Genomic DNA, 21,876 nt, shown 5'->3' on the forward strand with positions numbered 1-21,876 from the left:
TTTAATTCTTCTAGATCTTTGTTAGTTGATTCTTGCATTTTCTCCATTTTATTTTCAAAGTTTTTGATCATATTAACTATCATTATTCTGAATTATTTTTAAGGTAGTTCGCCTATTTTTTCTTCATTTATTTGGACTTCTGTGTTTCTAGCTTGTTCCTTCATTTATGTAGTATTTCTCCGCCTTTTCATCATCATTATTTTTTTTAACTTATTGTGTTTGAGGTCTCCTTTTCTCAGGCTTCACCGTTGAATTCTTTCTTCCTTTTCGTTTCCGCCCTCCTAAGGTTGATCGAGTAGTTTCTGTAAGCTTATAGGGTGAGATTTGTACTGTGGTTTTGTTTGTTTGTTTGTTTTCCCCCTGATGGGCAAGGCTGAGTGTGGTGTAATCCTGTCTGCTGATTATTGGGTTTGTAATTTAGTGTTGTTTGTTGTTTAGATGAGATGTCCTGCACAGGGTGTTCCTGGTGGTTGGGTGATGCCAGGTCTTATATTCAAGTGGTTTCCTTTGTGTGAGTTCTCACCATTTTATACTCCCTAGGGTTAGTTCTCTGGTAGTCTAGGGTCTTGGAGTCAGTACTCTCACTCCAAAGGCTGAGGGCTTAATCTCTGGTCAGGAACGAAGACTCCACAAGTGGTTTGTTATGGCATTAAGTGAGATTAAAACAAATGTCCAAAAATAAGAAACCAAAGATGAATCCCAGACAAATGGCAGTTACAAAATCAGGCAAATAATAATTAAAATAATGGAATATACACATATACATATACACCCATAAGCAAAATCAAAACAGTCCAACAAAAATAAAGTACAGTATATTGACCCAGCAAACAAAGGGAACCAAAAATTATGTCTACCAGAGCAAAACTAACTAAAGCACAAACTGGAAAACAAAACTAAAGCAAGGTGCCAATTGGGGAATAAAGCAATGAAAATAAAACTAACGAATATGTTGAGACTAAAGGAAAGAAAGAAAGGAAAGAACAGATATGCCAGAGGTAGATAAAGAAGATTTATATGTATTAAAGATTAACTGAAAGGAGAAAAGAACAGTAGGAAAAGCAAACAAAGAAAAAATGTGTAGAAAAAATAATAATAGGTTTAAAAAATTAAAAATTAAAATTAAAAAAAGAAAAAGAAAACCTCCCCAAAACTGCAAAAGCCCAACATAGAGGCAGAGTTTTATAACATCAATAAAAAATATGACAGGAAAAAAAGAAAAAACTCAAAACCTTAATTAGATTTCATAATGCCAATAAAATCAACAACTACAACAGAGGGGGGAATAAAGGAAAAAAATGCAAAAGAATCTACAGGACAAGTCAAAACAAGAATAATAAATGTTTTTCTTGAGTCATTGCTGTCAGAATCCTTTCCTTGCTGGGAGTCACAGTCCACCTCACCTCCCTAGGATGCCCTCCAACACTATGCTGATCTCTGGACCTGCTGTGGGGGCAGCTCAGATTCTAATCTGGTCCTACTCCTGTGTGTTCTTGCCTCCAATGTCCACAGCTATCAGAACAGGTGTGTTTTCTTTTGTGGGAGCTCTCAATGACCTTTCATATATTCCATAGACACAGAGTCTGCCTAGTTGATCGTGTGGATTTAATTTGCAGCTTGTACAGCTGGTGGGAAGTTTTTGGGTCTTCTTCCTTAGTCACACTGCCCTTGGGTTTCAATTGTGGCTTTGTTTCCACCTCTGCATGTGGGTCATCCACTGGGGTTTGCTCCTGAGGCTGCCTTGGAGGACTTGGGTTTGCCCCTGTGAGGGCCAGATGTGGAGGTGGTGCAGCTGCTTGGGTTGCAGGGGTTCTGGCAGCACCTGTTACTCAGGGAAGTTGGCGGCTAGGGCAGCAGGAAATATAGTGCTCTGGAAGGGTGTGGCAGCCTGTATCAGCCAATACGCTCCAGTATTCTTGCCTGGAGGACGCCCCTCCCTTACAGAGAAACCTGGCAGGCCACAGTCTACAGGGTCGCAAAGAGTTGGACACGACCGAAGCTACCCTGTGTGCAAAGGCACAAGACTTTTTTTGACCTGTGGCAGTTCTGCCCCAGGGGGAGTTGAGCAGGAAGGTGGCACAGCTGCTTGGCTTGTGGGGACCCTGGCGGCGCCCAGTGTGCAGGGACACAGACTGCCTCCACCGCAGGAGTGATGGCCCTTGAGCCTCTTGTAGCTGGTGATCAGAAGGCCTCTTTGGCCAGTTTTTCTCCAAGGCTCTGCCCCTGCAGGCACTTAGCGGCCTTCCTTGCCTGGGGTCCTTCTCTGGTGCTCAGGTGCATCAGGCACATAGAGGGGGCCCCCCAGCTGGGGTCCTACTCTGTAGATCAGTGCATCAGGCACTTAAAGGGGCACCCTGGGTGGGGTCCTCCTCTGTAGATCAGTGGTCAGGTGTTTGATGGGCCAGCCTCCCTATTGTTCAGCTGCCGATGCTGGCGTGTGGGGGAGAGAGGCTGTGGTGATGGCTTCACCCCTAGGCGTGACTCAGCAGTATCGCCTTGCTTCCATGGCTGCCCGGCTTTTCTCCACAGGCATTTCACACCACAAACCCCTCCCTCACATCCTCTCCATCTGTCTCTCTGCAGTCAACAGCAGCCGTCATCCGGGGATTGCTCCACAATCCCTAAACTCTAGGGCCCAGCCGCTGTGCCGTCTGGGGTCTGTATGACTGCGGCAAGGACCGTCTGATTCTCAATCCGTTTAGGCTGCCACAGATAAGCTGTTTCACTCTCAGCCTTAAATGTTTCTCCTCTGACTCAGACAATTGCCCTAGTGTGGGGATTGCACCCCTGCTTCAATTCCCTCACACGCTGAGAGCAGGTCCAGTCCTACTAACACTCCTATTTTTCCCCCTAGTTTCTTCTTCTCCCAAGTTTCATGTGGGTCTGTATATTCTTTTCTGCAGGTCAGATACTCCTGTCCACTCTCAGCTGGTATTCTGCATGTACTTCTGTGTCTGAAGATATATTCCTGATGTTATCCATGAAGAGAGCTATACTCCACGTCCACCTACTCCTCTGCCATCTTGTTCTCCCTCCTAATTTTATTTCTTTTTTATGTCTTTACCTGACCAGTCATATTTTCTGTAATGGAAATGAATTATTTTTTAGTGTTAAGATAGTTCACTAAAGGTTATTATCATTAAGAAAAAAGAAAGAAATACGTTAGAATAATATCTACTGACCCGTAGGAATGTCATGATTGTACTATGTGAAAAATAAAACATTTATTATATATACATGCTCAGTCATGTCCAACTCTTTGAAGCCCTATGGACTGCAGTCCACCAGGTTTCTCTGTTTGTGGGATTTTCCAGGCAAGAATACTGGAGTGGGTTATGATTTACTACTCTGTTTTATACACACACACACACACACACACACACACACACATCAATATAAACAAACCAAAAAAGCAATGCACATATAAACCAAACAACTGCTATATATGTATGACTATATGTTGTATATATTTACATAAGCAGGGAGAATGGTGGGAAAGACACTCATCAGGTATTAAAGTTGCTTGCCTCTCAGGGATGAGAAACAGGTGAATGAGGATTAACTATGTATTTTTTATTGCTTCATTTATTATAATAAGCAGCAGTGCTTTAAACTTTACTAAAAGTTTAAAGAAAATAGAAAAATAATTAGATTAAAAGAAAATGCTAGATCTTTTTCTTTAATTTGTTAAGATTTAAAGGTGAGAGTCAATTTCAGGACTATGAGTTGAAAACCTTCAGTGAATGCAGTTTGAGATGGCTTTTCCTGTAATACAGTTATTTGTTTCCTTTCCATTCTTCAGTTATGCTTTTCCGTTTAGGGTCTGTGGGTCCTCCCCAGCTCCTGCAGAAGGTGACTCTGGGGTACAAGCTCTGAGGTTTTGGTCTTACAGTTTTTATTGTTCCTCTTACTGTGAGCATCCTGAGTGCACAGACATACTCCTTCCAGTCTCCTGGCCTCACAGCTTAGATGGTGAGAAAGATGGTGTTGGCTGCTTTCTGCAAGTTCTCAGAAAATTATCTGTTCCTAGAAGCTGCTGAACTTCAAAAAATCACTTGAAAAATATCAGTATGTCCCCACTGGGACACCACCTAAACCAAGAAAAAAATAACTGGATTATTTGTAAAGTATTTGCAGTTCAGAGCCACAGACTCCCCTTCTGTAAAAATGCCGGGTTAGGATAGAATGATTCTTGAGTGCTGCTGAAACTGGCAGAAAAAGTAACAGCGGAGAACAGGCCAGGCTGGATCTGTGACTCAGTGCAATGGTTCTGAACAAGCTGTTTAAAACCTCTACAACCCCAGTGTCTGAAGAAGACTGCAGAAGACATCACAGCCTGATGTCTATGACTCTTTTCCTCTCCTTCACTGGAAGCATCTTTCAGAAAAGCTCCCACCTCCAGGTGACTCAGTCCCTGCTGAGGAAGATGGAGTTAGAGCTGCCCATGGCAGTCTGGGGCAGCATATGCAGGCAGTCTTCTGATCTCCCCGAGTAAAATTGGGTGTGTTCTGACAAGCCCAGGGCTCCACTCTGCTCTGCGTGCAGGGCCAGCCTCATGCAGAGCACTGGAGTTGTGCGCGATGCCGCAGCTACAGGTGGAAACGTGACAACCAGTACAATATGTCGACACTCCATCAGGTCACTACTCCCCACAGTTATCTGAGTTTATGTTTTCTATTAGACATCAACATCAGGCTTGATTCCCTGTTACTGAGCATTTTGAAGAGAGATAGTTTTCTTTGATTGGAGAGAAAGGAATGAAAGAAAAAATTGGCAGCATCAACCAGAGTTGCATTATAGGAAAGTTTACAAATATGGAAGAGAAGGGTTTTGCTATCCTGCCCAAGAACCATAAAAATCATGACAAAGGAGCTGCAATTTATATAAGCTATATATTCAGATTCAGTTCATTTCAGTTCAGTCACTCAGTCGTGTCTGACTCTTTGCAACCCCATGAACCTGCAGCACGCCAGGCCTCCCTGTCCATAACCAACTCCTGGAGTTTACTCAAACTTATGTCCATTGAATCGGTGATGCCATCCAACCATCTCATCCTCTGTCGTTCCCTTCTCCTCCCTCCCCCAGTCTTTCCCAGCATCAGGGTCTATTCAAATGAGTCAGTTCTTTGCATCAGGTGGCCAAAGTATTGGAGTTTCATCTTCAGCATCAGTCCTACCAATGAATATTCAGGACTGATTTCCTTTAGGATGGGCTGGTTGGATCTCTTTGTAGTCCAAGGGACTCTCAAGAGCTTCTCCAATGCCACAGTTCAAAAGCATCAATTCTTCGGCTCTCAGCTTTCTTCATAGTCCAACTCTCACATCCATACATGACTACTGGAAAAACCATAGCCTTGACTAGACGGACCTTTGTTGGCTCTGGAGAAAGGGGTTTCTGTGAAGAAAGTCTTCTTCCTGGTCACTGAGCATGGTGACAATGAGAAACAAGAAAAACCTAGACTAGATTCAGAAGTACCTTCTAAATAAAGTCAGAAGATTTGATTTGTGTTCCATTCTGCCATTTACTAGTCATGTGGTGCTGGTCAGTTAATCATCTAAGCCTTGGTTCACTACCTCATAGAGAAATAGTACTATTACTATTACTGGTATTATTAAATAAGATGTAGACAATTGATCGGAGAAGGCAATGGCACCCCACTCCAGTACTCTTGCCTGGAAAATCCCATGGACGGAGGAGCCTGGTAGGCTGCAGTCCATGGGGTCGCGAAGAGTCGGACACGACTGAGCGACATCACTTTCACTTTTCACTTTCACGCATTGGAGAAGAAAATGGCAACCCACTCCAGTGTCCTTGCCTAGAGAATCCCAGGAATGGTGGAGCCTGGTGGGCTGCCGTCTACAGGGTCGCACAGAGTTGGATACGACTGAAGAGACTTAGCAGCAGCAGCAGACAACTGATACAATGAATTACTTTGCATGAATTAAAAGGGAATGAAATGATCTCTATCTATTAACGTGGCTAGTCTTCAAGACCATTTTGTGCGTAAAATAACGGACAGTTGCTGAGTAAAACATGTCTGTTAACATATATGTAAAAATGCCACAAAATAACAGTACATATTTTCCATGAGTACATGTATACATATATGTCCATATTAATTATGTTAAAGGGCTGTAACATGTATTACCATATAAACCCAAAGTAGCATTTACCTCTAGGAAAAGAGACCAGATGAAGATGTGAGCAAAAAGAACTTATACCTTATCTGTAATGTTCCAATAATGTTCCAACTTTTTAAAAATGAGAAGGTATTCATCTCTTAAAGTCAATTCAATATATAACTTTTTTACTGGAGTATAGTTGATTTATAATGTGGTAATTTCTGGTATGTAGCAAAGTGATTTGATTCAGTTATGCATATATATATGCATATATATATATATATATATATATATATATATATACACACACACACACACATTCCTTTTTGTATTCCTTCCTATTATGGTTTATCACAGGATATTGAACATAGTTCCCTGTGCTATACAATAGGACCTTTTGTTTATCCATCTGCTAATCCTAATCCATCTCTCCCCCACCCCGCTTGGCAACCACAAGTCTGTTTTCTAGGTCTGTGAGTCTGTTTCTGTTTCATAGATAAGTTCATTTGTGTCATATTTTAAATTCTACAATTTTAACTATTTTAAAACAATCATAAGACAAAATTAATTATGAAGATTATAGCTTTATCTTATCTTCTCTCTTGGAAATCAGAAGTGGTTTCCAATGAGAGGTCAATGGAGATTTCTGAATGCTTGGTACAATCAGTTCAATCTTCCACTGACTGGTCTACTATAGAGCGAAGAGCTGAAGGTTGCTTTTTCTCATTTATCCATGTAAAAGATGAGTTGGAGACACACAGGGCCTTCCAGGGGGGCTCTGTCAGTGGGTCTGGACAACTAAGGAAGTGGATTTAGGGGGCAGTGACCATAAAGCTGGTGCCTCCAGTTCAAGAGAGGAGGAAGAGCCAGGGATGCTGAGCTGGGATTGAGACGAGTCCTCAGTTGTTTAACACTAGCTACAAAGTTTGGAGCTAAGACTTTAAAAAAAATTTTGTTTATGTAGAAATAAGTTCTCTTATAATGACTGGTGCAGTTATTCAGCCACAGTGAGGCTGTGCAGGCTTCACTGTGAACTGCAGGAACCCCAGGTTTCTAGCTTGGAAGCCACCTGTGCTAACACAAGGCTAACAAGGCTGCTTGTGATAACACAGTTTATAATGAATAAGGTTTAAAGTCTTCCTTTGTCTTTTACACCCTATCCAACATTTATACAAAGATGTAAGGCTTTGGATGTTAGTAGACAGTTAGAAGTGTGGTTTGAACCATTGCAGCAGGTGTCCTCTGACTCAAGCAGCCTGTGTGAAGATTTCACTTACTCACTTCGCCTCCTGTCTCCAACTGGAAAGGTAAGAACTGACAAAGAAGCATGGCATTATTATCTCTAATTTCAGGAAATAGGAATTCCAAAAACTTAAGTTTTTTGCTTACAACTGAATAGAGGTAATGTAGTCAGATTAGATTTTTTTTGATCCCATAACTCCGAACTACCCTGATGTGAAAAAAAAAAAAAAAACAAACACAGTTTTTTTTTTTTTTTAATTAATGTGTTTCAATTGGAGGCTAATTACTTTACAATATTGTAGTGGTTTTTGCCATACATTGACATGAATCAGCCATGGGTGTACATGTGTTCCCCATCCTGAACCCCCCTCCCACTTACCTCCCCATCCCATCCCTCAGGGTCATCCAAGTGCACCAGCCCTGAGCACCCTGTCTCATGCATCAAACTTGGACTGGTGATCTGTTTCACACTTGATAATATAAATGTTTCAGTGCTGTTCTCTCAAATCATCCCACCCTTGCCTTCTCCCACAGAGTTCAAAAGTCTGTTCTTTATACATGTGTCTCTTTTGCTATCTTGCATATGGGGTCATTGTTACCATCTTTCTAAATTCCGTATATATGCGTTAGTATATCGTATTGGTGTTTTTCTTTCTGACTTACTTCACTCTGTATAATAGGCTCCGGTTTCATCCACCTCATTAGAACTGATTCAAATGCATCCTTTTCAATAGCTGAGTAATATTCCATCATGTACATGTATCACAGCTTTCTTATCTATTCATCTGCCGATTGACACCTAGGTTGTTTCCATGTCCTGGCTATTGTAAACAGTGCTGCGATGAACACTGGGACACACGTGTCTCTTTCAATTCTGGTTTCCTCGGTGTGGTTTCGTGTGCTGCATTCTGCTTCCTCCGGTGCACTGATGTTCTTGTACGGCCACCCTATGCAGTATTCTCTTTGTGCCTCTCCAGGGCACAGAGGTACAGAGCCGTGTCTGCAGGCACCACCTTCTTGATGTACAAATTTGTTGTGTTGGCTGTATTATCTGAGTAAAACCGTTCTGTGGCAAAACTGGCATATCCTTTTCCAGAGGACCCCCACTGTCTGTAGAGAATATATTCTGGCGCCTGATTTGGATACTGTCGATACCAGAGGAGACTAACGAAGCTCGTAGATGAAGTATAATAATTACAAAAGAGGCTCACAGTCTTCCCCTCTGCTCCAGACACTTCCGTCTCCTGGGATCTGATCCAGTCTGCTCTTCTCGGCCCTGAAACACAAAGCAGACCTCAGCCAAGGCTCATTCAGGCTGCCTCCCTCAGGAGGGCAACTCAGATGCAGGACAGGACTCAGTTACCTGGAAGGGCCAGTGCTAGAAGTGAAGTGAAGATAAACTTCATATTCATCATTTCTTCTGGATCTCTTGTTAATGAGTTTACGTTATTTGGTGACTGCTTCCAAGAGGACAGTGTCTCAGAATCAAGTCACTGGGTTTCAGGTCAGAAATGGGAGGAGCTCAACTGAACTACATAAGGAGATTTTTTTTTTTTTTTTTTAAGAAACAGAACTATCTTTTCTTGCAGAGACTTTGAAAAACACTGGTTCTTTGAAATAATGTGAACTTCCCACATCTCTCTAGACTTATTTTTTAATGTTTGTGAACAAGATGAAATGGAAAGTATAAATGCTAATTGTCCACAGTGGTAATTCCTGTAGGTTGAGGTTATAGGTGTTTCTTTAACTTGGTTTTCTTTCTTTCATTTTTTTTTATGACAAATAAACAATAGTCTTGTAATTAGAATATTTCTTTTGGTGACAGGTTACTCTTCTGAGATGTAAATTCTGTTGGTTCTTGTTAACAGAAGGAAATAGGAATGAATGAAAAAGAAACTGTTCCCACTTCAGCTGCGTTTTTCGCTTCAGGACTAAACTAAATTGCAAGCTCTTCATATACCTGAGCCAATGACCAGCTGTGAGAGGAGTTACCATGTTCTTGGTGTCTCAGGGTCTTCTTGAAAAAAACAGACAAGCAGACAAAAAGTCTTACACCGGTGTTTTCTTTTGGAAGTCTAGGTGGATTCACCAAAGTGAGAAAAGAAAAAAGGAGGGGAGGGGGTCACAGACTGGAATGGTAGGGCAGCTCCTTAGAATCAAGAAAGGGCAGAAGAGCATGTTCGGTTTGACTGGTGGGTGAGACGACCTGCTGCTCATAGAGGTCTGTGTTTTAAGTGACATCAATGCCCAGAACGCCCTTTGTGTAAATGCCCTCCTTGTGTAGCTCTGAACTAGTGCAAAGACATGTGCTCAAATACTCCAAAGGAGGTTTTGCTCATGAGAGATGCCTTTCCATCAAGGCACCAGATGGATGTATTTTGAGATACAGACTCAGGGCTGTGGGAGCTTATAAAAACTCATTTATGTTTTGAGTGTATCTCCTGAGGACTTTCTGGTTATATTGTGAATAGGTGGGATACCCTGAATTCAAGCATGTCAGACAAGGAAAAAAAGAAGCAGGGGGTGAGGAGAGCCTTAAAATTTCTGTTGAATAAGAAACATACTTTTTAACGCAGAAGCTTAAATAAAGCAACATAGTTGATTTAGTGGGAATTAAACTAAGAACGCTTGAGTAACAAGGTGATGGCATTGTTCTGTTTCTTTAACTTAAAGTTATCCTATAAACACTGTTGATATCACCTCATAATCTCTATATTTTTGAATGTTGAGTTTTAAGCCAGCTTTTTCACTCTCCTCTTTCACTTTCATCAAGAGGCTCTTTAGTTCCTCTTCGATTTCTGCCATAAGGGTGGCGCCATCTGCTTACCTGAGGTTATTGATATTTCTCCCAGAAATTTTGATTCCAGCTTGTGCCTCATTCAGCCTTGCATTTCTCATGATGTACACTGCATATACGTTAAATAAGCAGGGTGACAATATACAGCCTTGATGTACTCTTCTCCTGATTTGGAACCGGTCTGTTGTTCCATGACTGGTTCTAATTGTTGCTTCCTGACCTGCATACAGATTTCTCAGGAGGCAGGTAATGTGGTCTGGTATTCCCATCTCTTGAATTCTCCACAATTTGTTGTAATCTACATAGTCAAAGGCTTTGGTGTAAACAATAAGGCAGAAGTAGATGTTTTTCTGGAACTCTCTTGCTTTTTCGATGATCCAACGGATGTTGGAGATTTGATCTCTGGTTCCTCTGCCTTTTCTAAACTCAGCTTGAACATCTGGAAGTTCATGGTTCATGTACTGCTGAAGCCTGGCTTGGAGAATTTTGAGTGTTACTTTGTTAGCATGTGAGATGAGTGCAATTTCTGAAAAAGCTGACTTAAAACTCAATATTCAGAAAACTAGGATCATGGCATCTGCTCCCATCACTTCATGGCAAATAGATGGGGAAACAGTGGAAACAGTGACAGACTTTGTTTTCTTGGGCTCCAAAGTCACTGCAGATGGTGACTGTAGCCATGAAATTAAAAGACACTTGCACCTTGGAAGAAAAGCTATGACCAACATAAACAGCATACTAAAAAGGAGAGACATTATTTTGCCGACAAAGGTCCATCTGGTCAAATCTTTGGTTTTTCCAATAGTCATGTATGGATGTGAGATTTGGACCGTAAAGAAAGCTAAGTGCCAAAGAATTGATGCTTTTGAACTGTGGTGTTGGAGAAGACTCCTGAGAGTCCCTTGGACTGTAAGGAGATCCAACCAGTCCACCCTAAAAGAGATAAGTCCTGAATATTCATTGGAAGGACTGATGCTAAAGCTGAAACTCCAATACTTTGGCCACATGACGCAAAGAACTGATTCATCTGAAAAGACTCTGATGCTGGGAAAGATTGAAGGCAGGAGGAGAAGGGGACGACAGGATGAGATGTTTAGATGACATCACTGACTCAATCAAGATGAGTTTAAGCAAGCTCTGGGAGTTGGTGATGGACAGGGAAGCCTGGCATGTTGCAGTCTATGGGGTTGCAGAGTTGGAGATGACTGAGCAACTGAACTGAACTGAATCTCTGTATTTTAGAGTATTTTTTAAAATATACTCTAACAAATAGGCTCCATCATTTGGGTGAATATTTACATTGTTTTTGAATATAGCACCTCAAGTTTTATGTTTATCATTTTCTTTTCTTCTAGTAAATTTCTTCTTTAGGAAAAATTCACTAGAATTCATGGGATTCATGACTATTTATATAGCCATCTGCTGAGAGTGAAAAGGACCTACTTTATCCTGATGAGTTGTTGCCAAGAATGACAAGGGGACTGGCCAGGTAAAAACCATCCCAGGTTGTCATAGAAGGGCCCTGCATTCAGCCTAGATGTTGGAAATCTCATAAGCTCCCCTCCTTACTGTTCATGAAAGGAGTATCTAAAATTATGAAATATTTCTAACAGATTGAAAAGCAGATCAAATAATGCAATAGACTTCCTTTACTCACCACATGAATTTTATAAATATTGAAATTTATCATAACTTATGAACATTTATATATGACTGTATATTTAAAGCATTGGAGGCTAAGTGTCTAACAGGTCTTGTATATGGGAAAACTTGAGGGCATGTGGACTGTAAATTGCTGAGGGGAAGATGATTTCTACAGTGAATAATGAGTTAACACTGTGATTTTTATTTTTCAGTTCTTGGCCTTGTATACTTCTTGAGGATTAAGGATGGGGGAGGGTGATAAGATAAAAACTTAGTTTACATACAACTTTTGAGGAACACACCTCCTGCATTAAGGAAGGCCATTTGCAAAAGGATTAGTTATCAGCCTCCTAGACCTTTTCTTCCTAGGACTTCAAATGAAAAAATAAATACTTTGTCTTGTTCTTCCTGTTGTCTTCACTTTATATTTGCCATAGGGTTTCCTATTTCAATTTTGTAGCCTTAAATAAATTAAAGCTGAGTTCTTATCCCATGCCTGGCTTCCGGTTCTTTGTGTAGAAAGAAAAGAAGGAAAGAAAAATGGGCAGAGAGGTGTGTTCAGGCTGAAGAAAGGCAGCAACATCCTGGTACATTTTACTCTGTTTCTTCCTTTGAATGATTATCTGCTGTTTTCCTACTCTGTCTCCTCCTTTCCTGGGCAGTGTAATCAGAGCTGTGTTCAACTTGCAATGCATGTTCTTAACACTGATGAGCCCAAGTTGTCTTTATTGTCTGCATTCTTCTACAGAGAGGGTATTAGAACACTCCACTTACAGGTTAGTCTTTAAAATCAATTATCAGGAGAAATAGGTCATTTTGTAGCTTTAACACCTTCCCAGTTTAAGGGATAGCATTAATCTGCAGTGCTTTGAAGAGCTAACAATAAAAAATCTTGTTTTAATGCCGTGTCATTTGGTCATGTATTGTTATAATCCAGCAACATTGTATATGTCAGATAATAACCATATAATGCAGTTTCAGTTTCCTGGGGTTTTGGTATTTTAAAATGAAGCATACTGCATTTTTTCTTCTTACAGGCAGTTTAAACAGTAAGGAATATTATAAAGCAGAAAAATAATAAATAGTACTAAGCCTTTGGGCTTCCCAGGTGGGGCTAGTAGTAAAGAACCCGCCTGCCAATGCAAAGAGATGCATTGTAGATGTAAAGTAGATATAAAGAGATGTAGGTTCAATACCTGGGTCAGGAAGACCCCCTGGAGGAGCAAATGGCAACCCTCTCGAGTACTCTTGCCTGAAGAATCCCATGGACAGAGGAGCATGGGGTCACAAAGAATAGGACACAACTGAAGTGACTTAGCACACACCCAGTACTCAGAGACAACTATCGATAAGAGTGCTGCAAACATTTTCATATTGTTTAATTCACATGTTACTGTGAACATGTTATATTATTCATGTGTCAAATGTGCTATTCTGATATCTTGTTTATTTCTCTGGTATAAAGTTGTGGTCATGCTGTGCATAATCCGCACCCCCCACCCCCCCCCCCCCCACCATTTTTGGAGAAAGCATGGCCTTTGGAGCTGGATAGTCTTAATTTCAAATTCTATCAGTTATTTTTATGGGGGGATACCTTAGTCTTCCTGAAATTGCATTTCCTGGTCTGTTAACAGGGAATAGGAACAATGATCAATCAGAGTTATTTTGAAAATTCAATGAAGTAATATTTGTAAAGTACAAGAAAGAAAGAAAGAAAGAAAGTGAAGTCACTCAGTTGTGTGTGACTCTTTGTGACCCCATGGGCTGTAGCCTACTAGGCCCCTCTGTCCATGGAATTTTCCAGGCAAGAGTACTGGAATGGTGTGCCATTTCCTTCTCCAACAAAGCCCATAGTATTTACTCTCATCTCAATAAACAGTTGTTTTCATTACAAACTCTTTGTAAATACAATGAATATGACAAAAGAATATTTCATGGAAAAATATATCATAACTCAACCAGGCTAAGCTTATGTTAGTTTTGCATAACTTGTGTTGGCTAGCACTTGTTTTCTTGGGAGGAGACTGCTTAGGATACTAAGTGTTCAAATTAATGTGTATTAGCTTAAGAAAATTCTACTATATCATTTTCATGAAGCACCTAGTATAAGCAACAACTCTCAAATCAATGGAGTAAGAATACTGAAAATAGGGAAGAAAAACTTTTGTTTGAATCAAGCAATGATGCCTTGGTTTTCACTTTTTGTTCTTTGCTAATAGGTCCAGCAAAATTGTTGCGGGGAGAACTCTATCTGTAAATAAGTCTATTCTAGGTGGGACTAGAAAATCAAAAATAAACTGAACTTTTTATCTATCGATGCTGTCAGGCAAAGTCAATGATGGGTGGTACACATACTAGTTGCTGGTGCAATCCTGGTAAAAGGCTTTGTTTCTACCACAGGCCATAATGATGTGGTAATGGAATTGGTATTCTCTGAAAACATTAGCTATGCTGACTTCCATAGCAAAGCACTAACAGAGTGATATGAGTTAGTCTGAGCTGAGACTCATTAAGCTTCATGAGTAATTGTCAGCATGGGCAGTAGGATCTTGACCAATAGTTGCTTTTCCTTACAGGTTGATTTTGAATGCATGCTTGATTTAGCAAGAACCCCCTCTAACAGTTGCAGGAGACTCAGTTGTAGCATTTGGGTCCCGGCTGCAGGTGACTAGAGAGCACCGTGCCTCCGCTGCACAGAGGTAGGTGGCTGAGTCTCTGGGCTCGGTGACTGTGATGTGCAGGATGCTGAGAAGTTCTTTTCTGTCTAATGTGCCTCTTAATCTTCCTGACTTCTCAATCCCAGTTGAAATTAGTGCAAATAGAAATGTGGGAACTTTCTCTTTCTACTTATACCAATGTAGGCTTTGAAAGTTAGTCACTGTGTGAAATCCCTTGCATTCCTATGCACTAACAATGAAAAAACAGAAAGAGAAATTAAGGAAACAATACCATTCACCATTGCAACAAAAAGAATAAAATACTTAGGAGTATATCTACCTAAAGAAACAAAAGACCTATACATAGAAAACTATAAAACACTGATGAAAGAAATCAAAGAGGACACAAACAGTTGGAGAAACTTACCGTGTTCATGGATTGGAAGAATCAATATTGTCAAAATGGCTATTCTACCCAAAGCAATCTATAGATTCAATGCAATCCCTATCAAGCTACCAACGGTATTTTTCACAGAACTAGAACAAATAATTTCACAATTTGTATGGAAATACAAAAAACCTCGAATAGCCAAAGTAATCTTGAGAAAGAAGAATGGAACTGGAGGAATCAACCTGCCTGACTTCAGACTCTACTACAAAGCCACAGTCATCAAGACAGTATGGTACTGGCACAAAGACAGAAATATAGATCAATGGAACAGAATAGAAAGCCCAGAGATAAATCCACGAACCTATGGACAGCTTATCTTTGACAAAGGAGGCAAGGATATACAATGGAAAAAAGACAATCTCTTTAACAAGTGGTGCTGGGAAAACTGGTCAACCACTTGTAAAAGAATGAAACTAGAACACTTCCTAACACCATACACAAAAATAAACTCAAATTGGATTAAAGATCTAAATGTAAGACCAGAAACTATAAAACTCCTAGAGGAGAACATAGGCAAAACACTCTCTGACATAAATCACAGCAAGATCTTCTATGACCCACCTCCCAGAATATTGGAAATAAAAGCAAAAATAAACAAATGGGACCTAATGAAAATCAAAAGCTTTTGCACAACAAAGGAAACTATAAGTAAGGTGAAAAGACAGCCCTCAGATTGGGAGAAAATAATAACAAATGAGGAAACAGACAAAGGATTAATCTCAAAAATATACAAGCAACTCCTGAAGCTCAATTCCAGAAAAATAAACAACCCAATCAAAAAATGGGCCAAAGAACTAAACAGACATTTCTCCAAAGAAGACATACAGATGGCTAACAAACACATGAAAAGATGCTCAACATCACTCATCATCAGAGAAATGCAAATCAAAACCACAATGAGGTACATTACACGCCAGTCAGGATGGCTGCTATCCAAAAGTCTACAAGCAATAAATGCTGGAGAGGGTGTGGAGAAAAGGGAACCCTCTTACACTGTTGGTGGGAATGCAAACTAGTACAGCAACTATGGAAAACAGTGTGGAGATTTCTTAAAAAACTGGAAATAGAACTGCCATATGACCCAGCAATACCACTTCTGGGCATACACACTGAGGAATCCAGATCTGAAAGAGACACGTGCACCCCAATGTTCATCGCAGCACTGTTTATAATAGCCAGGACATGGAAGCAACCCAGATGCCCATCAACAGATGAATGGATAAGGAAGCTGTGGTACATATACACCATGGAATATTACTCAGCCGTTAAAAAGAATTCATTTGAATCAGTTCTAATGAGATGGATGAAACTGGAGCCCATTATACAGAGTGAAGTAAGCCAGAAAGATAAAGAACATTACAGTATACTAACACATATATACGGAATTTAGAAAGATGGTAATGATGGCCCTATATGCAAAGCAGAAAAAGGGACACAGAAGTACAGAACAGACTTTTGAACTCTGGGGGAGAACGTGAGCGTGGGATGTTTTGAAAGAACAGCATGTATATTATCTATGGTGAAACGGACCACCAGCCCAGGTGGGATACATGAGTCAGGTGCTCGGGCCTGGTGCACTGGGAGGACCCTGAGGAGTCGGGTGGGGAGGGAGGTGGGAGGGGGGATCGGGATGGGGAATACGTGTAACTATATGGCTGATTCATGTCAATGTATGACAAAACCCACTGAAATGTTGTAAAGTGATTGGCCTCCAACTAATAAAATAATATTTAAAAAAAAAAAAAAAAGAAAGTTAGTCACTGTGTAACTGCAGTTGAGACTTGCATTGCTTCCCTCATGGGCAATCAGAGATGGGGGGGCTCTGCATCACGTGGTCATCACTCTTCACCACTGTTTAGACAAGATCAATAAATAAATTGGTCAGAGAAAGAATGATGTCAGGTCAAATTTTGTCAGAGATCATAAATATTCTCCAGTAAAAACATTAGATGCTCCCAGATAAGTCAGAATGAATTTCACTTTTCCCCCTTGTGTTTTCTGAGGATTAATCCTCAGATTTTTCTGACTGTCCCTCATCTTTTATACTAATAGTTGTGCTACTCACAGCTCAGTTGAAGCCAGAAGATCACTAGTGAAGCTCATGACCATGTCTCCATCCTTCACGTCTTGGGTTTGTTTTCACTGCCCCAAGCTTCCCTTTTTTAAACCAACACCCTCTCTCTCTAGCACATGTATGTGCATGCATGTGTGCACGTACACAGACACACATACACACACCACAAAACGGAAATAGCAATTTGACTATTCAGCCAGCCAGGAAAACAAGTATCATTTAGCTCTAATTCAAATTCAAACCCTTCCATGAGTCACTCAGGGGAGTTATTTAAAACAGAGCACTGCCATCTTGTGAGCTGGTGAAGAATAGCTGTAAAGGTGAATCCACATGTTTTATCAGTGATGATAGGTTCTTCCAAAATTGCATCACCATTGAAGGACAGACTACTCAGAGCTACCCATACCACTAATAGTGGTTGTGGCTCAGAGAAGGCAGGGGGAACCGGTACACAAGAAAGTTAGAAAATGCTGTTGGTTCCAGGAGGAACCCACGCTGTGGGGTGAAGGGCTAAAGCACGCTGTGGAGAGCTGGAACAGAGGAACAGCTGTGGAGAGAGGCAAAACTTCTTTCCCAAAACTCCTTTGGAGACTCACTATTGATCTCATTATCCTGGAAGACATGAGAGTCGCTAGAAAATAAGCAACACATCGATACTCCCAGGGTCTTCAAATTTGGAATTATTAAATATAAAATATCTATGTATGCAACATTAAAAAGATAATAAAGAAGTCAACAATGAGAAAAGAATCAAGATGATAACAACTGGCTAGGTGGATTGGATAAAGAACCAAATATAACTTTCATAAATGAAATAATGTAATTGTTGGATGTAGTAATTCAGTGGATGGGCCAGAGAGTAGAGTAATAGAATTAAAAGGATAATTCATGAATTGAAAGATAGATGTGAATTTTTGTGAATTCAGTATAACATAGAATCTCCAAGAGAGAGACCTGAGAGTCTACATTTTTTAAACCAGCAACTCAGGTTATTTATATAAACAGCCACGTTTTAGAAATATTGCCAAGTCAAAGAGAAGATTTTAAAAGAAGTCAGAAACAAACAAAAAAAATTATTGACAAAGGAATGGCAATGACACTGAGCATATGTGTCAAAATCAGCAATGGAAGCTATAATATACTGGAAAATGTCTTCAAAATGCAGATAGAAAATAGCTATTAACCTAGAATTATGAGTAATAACCTAGAATTGCGAGTAAACTATCTTCGAGAATGAGGATGGAAAAAAGAAAGAATGAGGTTGAAATTAAGACTGCAGACTTTGTCCCCAGCAAGCCTTCAATTCTAAAGGGTTACCATAGGAAGAAAGGAGTAAAAGCAATCTCTCAGAATGAGACTCCCCTGGTGGTCCAATGGTTAGGACTTTGAGGTCTCAATGCAAGGGGTGTGGGTTCCATTCCCAGTCAGGAAACAGAAGATCCCTCCTGCAGGTAGGTGCGATCAAACACACACACACACACACACACACACACACATGCACACGCACACGCGCACACACACATATGAAATCTCAGAAGGAAGATCTGAGATGCAGGAAGGAACTGTGATCAAAGGAACTGCTTTAAAGTAATTCAGCTGGGTGAGGGAGAGAGGGGATGAAGGAGTATGAATGAAGAAAAATTAGTCATGCTGAGATTACTGATAATTGTTGAATTCCGGTGAGGCATACCTATTTATATTATTCTATCTTCCTTTGTACATATTTGAAAATGTCCATAATAAAACATCAATTTAAAATATTATCTACTGAGATACTCTTGCAATTTTTTCTTTTACTCTACTAAGTTGAAATTACATAAAAGCATGTGCACATTTTCAGTCATGTCCAACTCTTTGTGAGGCAATGAATTTTCCTAATGTTGTTTTCCACACATTTCTAAAACGAACTCCAATTACTCATATTATTTTATGTCATGTATTCATTACAGTTTAGATTTGCCAATATTTTTAATTTTTATTTTTCAGTTATTTTCAGGAAAGAAATTTCTTCTATTCAATTGTCTTAACTGTTTGTTTTTTTTTTTTAAATCAAAGTTGTAAAGCATCACAAAATGAATTGGGAAGATTTTTCTTTGTTTTCTTTCCAAAATAATTTTTAAATGATGCTAATTATCTTTTAAAATATCTTTTCATAAAACTGGACCTGGGATTGGTATGTTTCTGTGAGTGTGTCTGTGCGTGTGTTTGTGTGTAAACATTTAGCTATAATTTCAATTTGGTTGCTTTTGATAGATATATTCAGATTTTTTCTAATTTGTAAAAATTTAATTGGTGTATAGTTGATTTAAAATGTTGTGTTAGTTTCTGCTGTATAGCAAAGTGAAATAAATATATATCCACATTTTAAAAACTTCTTTTCCCACAAAGATCATTAGAGTATTGAGAAGAGTTCCCAGTGCTATGGAGTAGGTTGTTATTAGTTATCTATTTTACAAATAGTAGTGCAGATATTTTTCTTGTCAGTGTTGGTGAGGTTTTTGCTTTTCTTGCCCTATGAAATCAACTATTTTACCTGTTTTCAATTTATTAGCATGAATTATATCTATTGCTATAAATCTATTGTATCTTTAATGATATTCTCTTTTCTTTCCCATTCCTAATGTTTATTTTATCATCTGCTTCCTCTTTCACCAGTTTTGCCAGAGGTTTATCAATATTATTTGTCATTTCAAACAATATTTTGTTTTTGCTCTATGTTATTAATTAAATTTTGTATTTATTATTCTGTTTGGGATTTATTTGTTGCCCCTTTTCTATGTTAAGTTGATTGTTCAGTTCAATGGACGTTCAACCTCTTCTTTTCTAATACGTAATTTAAGACTAGAAATATCCTTTTAGGTATTGTTTTAGTTGCATCCCACCAGCTTGACAGGTGGTGTTTTCATTTTCATTGAATTAAAATAGTTTGAGTTCTATCATAAAATTTTACGTAGTGTGTTTTAAAGTATCTAAATATATGGCGTGTTTTAGTTATGTTTTTGTGGATTCTTTCTATTTCTGTTAGATTGTGTCAAGATATCAGTAGTTAATGAGTTTGGCTCTTTAGTTTTATTTTCTTTTCAGCCAAATTAGATTAATTTCTAATTGTTGGGTGTAGAGTTTGACATAATCCTAATATGAATATAATTCAATATAATGTGATAATATGGATAAGCCACATTTCATATATCTCTTTTTTAGTGGATGGACACTTGGGTTGTTTCAATATTTTTGGCTATTAGGAATCATGCTGCTATGAACATTTGTATATAAGCTTTTGCAAACATGTTTTCAATCCTTCCCTACACACCTAGGAGTGTAATTACTGGGTCAAATGGTAACTCTATTTTTAACCAATTAAAGAACTGCCAAGCTGTTTTCCAAAGTGGCTACATCATGTAGCATTCCTATTTCTCCAGTCTCACCAACACTTATCATTTTCCACTTAAAGAAAGATATGCCTATTCTAGTCAGTGTGATGTGGTATCTCATGATTTTGCATTCCCTAATGAATAATGATGTTGAGCATCTTTTCTTGGTCTCACTGGCCATTTACAGATCTTATTTGGAGCAATGACTATTCAAATCCTTAACCCATTTTAAAATTGGTATTTGTCTTTTCATTACTGAGTTGTAAGTTACTTTTTAAATATAGTTTCCATTGTATATCTTCATCAGATACATGATTTGTGAATATAGTCTTCCATTTTTTGGGTTGCCTTTTCACTCTGATTTGTGGAAAACTCTGTAACCTTTGATGCACAAAAATTTTAAATCTTGATGAAGTTCGACTCACCTATTTTTTCTTTGGTTACTTTGCTTTTGATGTCACATCTAAGAAACTGTTTCATAGTCCAAGGTCACCAAATTTTACCTATGTTTTCTTCTAAGGGTTTCTAGTTATAGCTTTTACATTCAAGCCTTTGAACCATTTGAGTTCATTTTTACACATGTATGTAGTCTTGCACGTGGCTGTTCCGTTGTCCCTGTGTCGCTTCCTGTTTGAATGGCCTTGGCACTTTGTTGAAAATTAATTGGCCACAGATGTATGGATTTATTCCTGATCTCTCAACTCTATTTCATTGGTGGCTATCCTTTTGTTTTACATTTTAAATATTTGTGTTTAATTGAGTACATTTGATGTGTAACAGCTTGTGAGTTTAAGGTGTATAGTGTGTTAATTTGATACACTTGTATAGGATCATATATGATTGCCAAGAAGCAATATTTATACAATTATAGTACACTACAATTGTCTAAATTCATTATACTGTACATTAGATTTCTGTGGCTTATTTACTACTCATTACATAATATCTATACATTTTTTTTTTTTTTTTATTTTTATAAGTTGGAGGCTAATTACTTCACAACATTGCAGTGGGTTTAATATCTATCCATTTTTAAGAGAAATATGCTAAATATTCAATTGTGATTGTATACTGATCCTTTCTCTTTATATCCTGACAGAATAAGTAAGCAAACCTACTCTATACATTAAGTAAGCAAACCTACTCTATACATTAGAACGGAATTGTATTCGTTAAGCAGAGCACAGTCTTGGGAAGGTAAAGCCTTGACTACATGAGTTTGCAGTAGCAGAAGGGCAGGGGGCAGGGACCAGAGGTCGTGCGCACAGTTGCATCTCATGCCAAGAGAGCAGGAGCCGGGAAAGCACGGTGCCCGGTGTGCCCACTGCCAGTTTGAGTGCAGGCTGCAGGTGCTCGGGGAGCACTGTGCTGCCAGCGCAGAAGTAGTTGCCTGCATCTTTAGGTTCAGAGGCTGAAATGTTCAGTAAGCTGTCCTTTTTCGTTCCTCCAAACTGAGCAGTCAGTTTCCCATTTCTGGCCAACTCACCACCCTTAAGTAATTTTATTAGTAGGATCAGG

At 39.2% G+C, this 21,876-nt stretch overlaps 1 protein-coding gene and 1 gene segment (V, D, J or C); both read right to left on the bottom strand.

Moving 5' to 3' along the window:
• LOC136172319 (M1-specific T cell receptor alpha chain-like) overlaps positions 1 to 21,876 on the bottom strand; it is a 606,661-nt gene that overhangs the window by 365,021 nt on the left and 219,764 nt on the right. The window lies entirely within an intron of this gene.
• Positions 1 to 21,876, bottom strand: part of LOC136172318 (T cell receptor delta constant-like) — a 424,221-nt gene that overhangs the window by 278,623 nt on the left and 123,722 nt on the right. Inside the window, 1 exon segment of the C gene segment in view lies at positions 7,744 to 7,758. Coding sequence covers positions 7,744 to 7,758 — 15 coding nt within the window.

The sequence above is a fragment of the Muntiacus reevesi genome, chromosome 7, assembly GCF_963930625.1.
Source record: "Muntiacus reevesi chromosome 7, mMunRee1.1, whole genome shotgun sequence".
In the NCBI taxonomy this organism is placed as follows: Eukaryota; Metazoa; Chordata; class Mammalia; order Artiodactyla; family Cervidae; genus Muntiacus; species Muntiacus reevesi.